Source organism: Coregonus clupeaformis, chromosome 8 (assembly GCF_020615455.1).
Source record: "Coregonus clupeaformis isolate EN_2021a chromosome 8, ASM2061545v1, whole genome shotgun sequence".
NCBI lineage: Eukaryota > Metazoa > Chordata > Actinopteri > Salmoniformes > Salmonidae > Coregonus > Coregonus clupeaformis.
The window spans coordinates 15,647,659-15,651,983 of NC_059199.1; the positions used below are offsets into that span (position 1 = coordinate 15,647,659).

At 42.1% G+C, this 4,325-nt stretch overlaps 1 protein-coding gene across 1 annotated transcript; it reads right to left on the reverse strand.

Moving 5' to 3' along the window:
* Positions 1–354: 354 nt before the first annotated feature.
* On the reverse strand, positions 355–3,849 carry LOC121572127. The gene is made up of 14 exons (XM_045222217.1): positions 3,846–3,849; positions 3,492–3,635; positions 3,031–3,074; positions 2,714–2,791; positions 2,503–2,568; positions 2,304–2,390; positions 2,040–2,117; positions 1,837–1,923; positions 1,657–1,755; positions 1,418–1,522; positions 1,067–1,165; positions 897–944; positions 694–774; positions 355–579 (listed from the first exon to the last, which is right to left on the reverse strand). Exons 1-14 carry the CDS (start codon positions 3,847–3,849, stop codon positions 355–357), a joined length of 1,245 nt encoding a protein of 414 aa, XP_045078152.1.
* Positions 3,850–4,325: the final 476 nt, after the last annotated feature.

Genomic DNA, 4,325 nt, shown 5'->3' on the forward strand with positions numbered 1-4,325 from the left:
AATATTGGGCAGATTATTTCAAAGCAAAGGTTTTTACTATAGATGAACACATGAAAGCGAACCCACCGCAACTGGGGCACATCTGCAGCATTATTTTGCTCCTCCACAAACTCCTCCTCAAACTCCTAAAACAGACATCACATTAACTTAAACTCTACTAAACTGCAACATCAACTGAAGCAGACAAAACATTCAGTGACATCATAACAATACTTTCATCTTGACCTAACAACTTGACCCTTGACAGACAACACAAACCTATCGATACCAAAACAATGACACACACCTGTACACACAAGTACAAATGAAATAAGAATTATTGACTGTAGAAAGAGTTTTACCTGAGGAGTGCTGTCAGGGGTCTGGTCCTGGTCCTGGGTGGAGTGGTAAGGTGGAGGGGGGACTGGGAGGGGAATCGGAAGGGAAAGGGGGAGGCGGAGAATTCTGGGGGAACTGGTGAGAGGAGCCAGAGGACGGCTCATGAGGGGTGGTGATGATGTCAGAGGTGGAAAACTGATATGCCATCATCTCATCCCCCCTCTCCTGGTACCCCTCCACTGTGGTGGAGATATCCACCTGCTGTTTAACACACAACATGTGACACTGTCAGCCCAACACTGAAAACCACCATATTGAAAACCCCTCAACCAAACACTGAAATAAATCATAACACAGAGAAACAACGGGGTGTACCTGGGCATCCTCATAATAGGTGAACTCAGACCTCCTCTTGACAAGGCAGGACATGAGTCCATGGATCCTTCTACCAAGGAACTAAAAATGAGGCAAGAGATTAGAACGTGTAATTTCATTTTCTGTCAACATGTATTTATTCAAATAGGTAAATGGACATTTGCCACTTTACATTTTTTCTGTGAAAAATTGCCTGACTGTACCTTAATACCAGTCAGCTTCTTGTTGGTGAGGACCACCTGGACGAGACCCTTTAAAAGAGACAGAGAAAAATTACATTTCATCCAGAAAATATAAGTAGACATATAGCATGTGCGTCATTTGACACAAATCAGGTGCATTTGAGACGAAAGACCAGTTGAGAATCTCTCACCCATGGGTCCAGGATTTTTTCCTGGATGACTCTGCTCCACCACAGCTGCTTCTCTACTCCCCTCACAATGCACAGGTGATGCATGTCCTCTTCATTTTGCTATAAAGAAAAAAACTCCTTCAGTCTCCAGACCTCTCTCTATATGTTAGCTGTAGATGTCTATAACATTTGGCAGGTGATTTCAGTTCTGAGTATAATCCCTGGCAGTGATATAGAGCCCACATGATGTTCGTACGACAAGTTTCCCCTAGGTTTCAATTAGGGACAGACATACAAAAAGAAAACCCAGAGACAATTGGGAGTTCAAATACACAGGTGTGTTCATAAATGTTAAGAATATGTCTGAAGTACCTGCACTCGTCCATAATGGATATTCCAGTAATGGAAATGAAACGAACCCCAGTTCCCAACCAGCTGCAACTTCTCATAGGGAAAACCAGAGTCTTCCCTATTTGGCTGAAAAACAAAGACATCCCCTAATTATAGAGATTGCTCTGTGATTAATAAGACACACAATTGTGGAGATAGAGGACATGGTAATGTGTACTATTACTAATCAGCTATGACTGTCTAATAATGTGATTGACTACCTGTGAATGGCTATCTGAAGGTGCTGACAGTTCGTCAAGCACTAGCCTCCCAGCTTCAGTGAGGTGAATGGTAGGCTCCTCAATAACCAATTTGGAAGTCTGTGAAAAAAAAGGGAACAGGGTCAAGTAAATTCTCCCTATAAGATCAGATGAGCTTTGGTTAATAATGTGTTTGGTTACCTGTGTGTTTAACACTGCAAGCTCTGTTACCAGCATTCTCCCAGCACGAGTTAGGTAGTAGACTGGTTTGGCCTTGGAGAAGACAGGCTATGAAGACAAGGGAATATGTTTTTTCATTATGTGGTTTTATAGAAAACTAGTGACTTGATGTTAATCTTTAATATCCTCTAAAGACCAGAGAGTATCAGAATGGATAGACTCACAAAGATAGGAACACACAAGGGTCCAGACCAAGGGATTAAAGCCAGACAGGACCGGTGCCCAACCTCCTCATCCACATACTAAGGAACAAGACAGGATTAAATTAAGAGTCAGTTTGAATGATAGACAGGTAGCCTATAGGACTGACAGACTGGAATAGGGAGGATCGCAAGAGGAGGCCACTGCATGATAGATTCTGAGACACTACACAGGTCTGTGTTGAAAGGTTAAGGAAACATCTGAGGTACCTGCATATGAATGGCTACCTGTTCATTTTGAGAGGACAGTTCCTTCCATACCATCCTCCTAGCAGGAGTGAAACAGATGAAAATGGGCTGCTCCACTGTGAATATCTGTGAGAAAATGAGGGAACGAACATCAAAGTATTTCACTACCGTAGTGGATACTGAAGGTAATCCTGCCTATTAGATCAGATGAGCTTTGTCCAATAATCTGCATGGTTACCTGCGTGTTTAACACTGCCAGCTCTCTCACCAGCATCCTCCCAGCATGGGTAAGGTAATATGTTGGCTGCAGTTATAAAAAATAGGGAATATGTTTCCAGAAATGTATTTCCATATTGTTCTTCAGAAAACGTCATGTTTATGTTTAAAGTACATAAACCAGTTTTAAGACCAGAGAGAAGACCAAAGAGTATCAGAATGGATGGACTTACAGAGCTGGGAACCCACAGAGGTCCAGACCAAGGGATTAAAGCCAGACAGGGCCGGTGCCCAACCTCCTCAACCACATACTAAGGAAGAAAATCAGAATGAATTTATGAGTCAGTAAAATGACAGTTTGAATGACAGATTGTTATTGAACCAATCCTGCTAATGAAGCAGTATTGTTATAGCCTGGGTGCCAGTCTGTTTCAGCTCTCTGTCCACTCCTTATGGGATTGTGATGCCAATATCATATTGCCACGCTGGAATTGGCAAGAGAGCGGAAAGACTGGCACCCAAGCTATTGATAGGCCTGCAGCATTCTTACCTGAACAAGGACTGGGTCCTCCTGGTCCAGGGTGGGCTCATTATCTTTATGAAAAACAATAAAGGATTGTTTTCTCTAAGTTTAAGAAATACTAGCTACAAGACACCAGACATCTGTCCATGTAGTTAGGCTGATCATATATTTACTTGTGTTTTATATTGTATGACATCATATGTATTTATGTATCTGCATAATGTACCAACATGTTCAATTAAACCTAAAGCAAGGGTTTGGTTTCAAAGGAGCAAGTTTGTTTGTTGTTGTTAATCTAGGGCTACACTGTAAAAAATGTCATCACCATGATTGCTACCTAAATGACACCCTATTCCCTATTTAGTGCACTACTTTTGACCAGCGCCTTTTAACCATAGAACTATGGGTCCTGGTCAAAATAAGAAATAGGGTATTGGGTGGCATTTGGGACTATTACTATTTAGACATTGTCAAATATGTAAACTTACCCTCCTCAACCGTGACAACACGGTCCACGCTCTCCACGGTGGCCAGTGCATCCTCACCGATACCGTAATATTTGCTATATGTGGTCCTCTGTAGCTCAGCTGGTAGAGCACGGCGCTTGTAACGCCAAGGTAGTGGGTGCGAACCTCCGGACCACCCATACACACAAAAAATGTATGCACGCATGACTGTAAGTCGCTTTGGATAAAAGCGTCTGCTAAATGGCATATTATTATTATTATGAAAGTAGACTGCCGAACCGGTCGCAAACAACAGGTCAGCTGCACACAGAAGCGACCTCTCGCGGAGGAATCTCAGCGGGGTCGCTTTCAACAAACGACTGAACATAGACCTACTCATTATCGCTCTACATACTGCAGTGATTTTGACTGAGTTCAAAACCATCTGACAATTCTTTCTTAGAATTACAGGGTTTTATAGGGACCATTAATACGTCAAAGTATTCCATAAGTCATGGTTGGCTATGTCACAATGGGATGAACATGTTTATCAAACTGATTAAAAAACACTCAACAGTGACATCAATTAAATTGAATTTTGAGCATGATTTGGGAGTTTATACAATTGTAAACTATGAAACCATTGTTTAGAGAACAGTAGGAGTATAACCATTTAGAAAATACTGTATCTATGGCTCTGAGTAGGAGTAGAAGGGACAGCGTCACAATGCGCTCGCCATGGTTCTGAAAAAGAAAGTTGCTGCGTTCATCAGCTCTGTGATGTTCTAGGCGGAGACACTCACTGAACCACTCACTTTCACGTTCAAGGTGTCAAAGCGTTCAACCAACATGCATTGGACTAAAACATCATTCAAA

What these genes read in the sequence shown, in the direction of transcription:
- LOC121572127 (XM_045222217.1), bottom strand. An exon ending in TGGCAGTGTTAAACACGCAG is followed by an intron (nt 2,391 to 2,502) that starts GTAACCATGCAG and finishes ATTTTCTCACAG; the next exon opens with ATATTCACAGTGGAGCAGCC. An exon ending in TGTCCTCTCAAAATGAACAG is followed by an intron (nt 2,118 to 2,303) that starts GTAGCCATTCAT and finishes CTTGTTCCTTAG; the next exon opens with TATGTGGATGAGGAGGTTGG.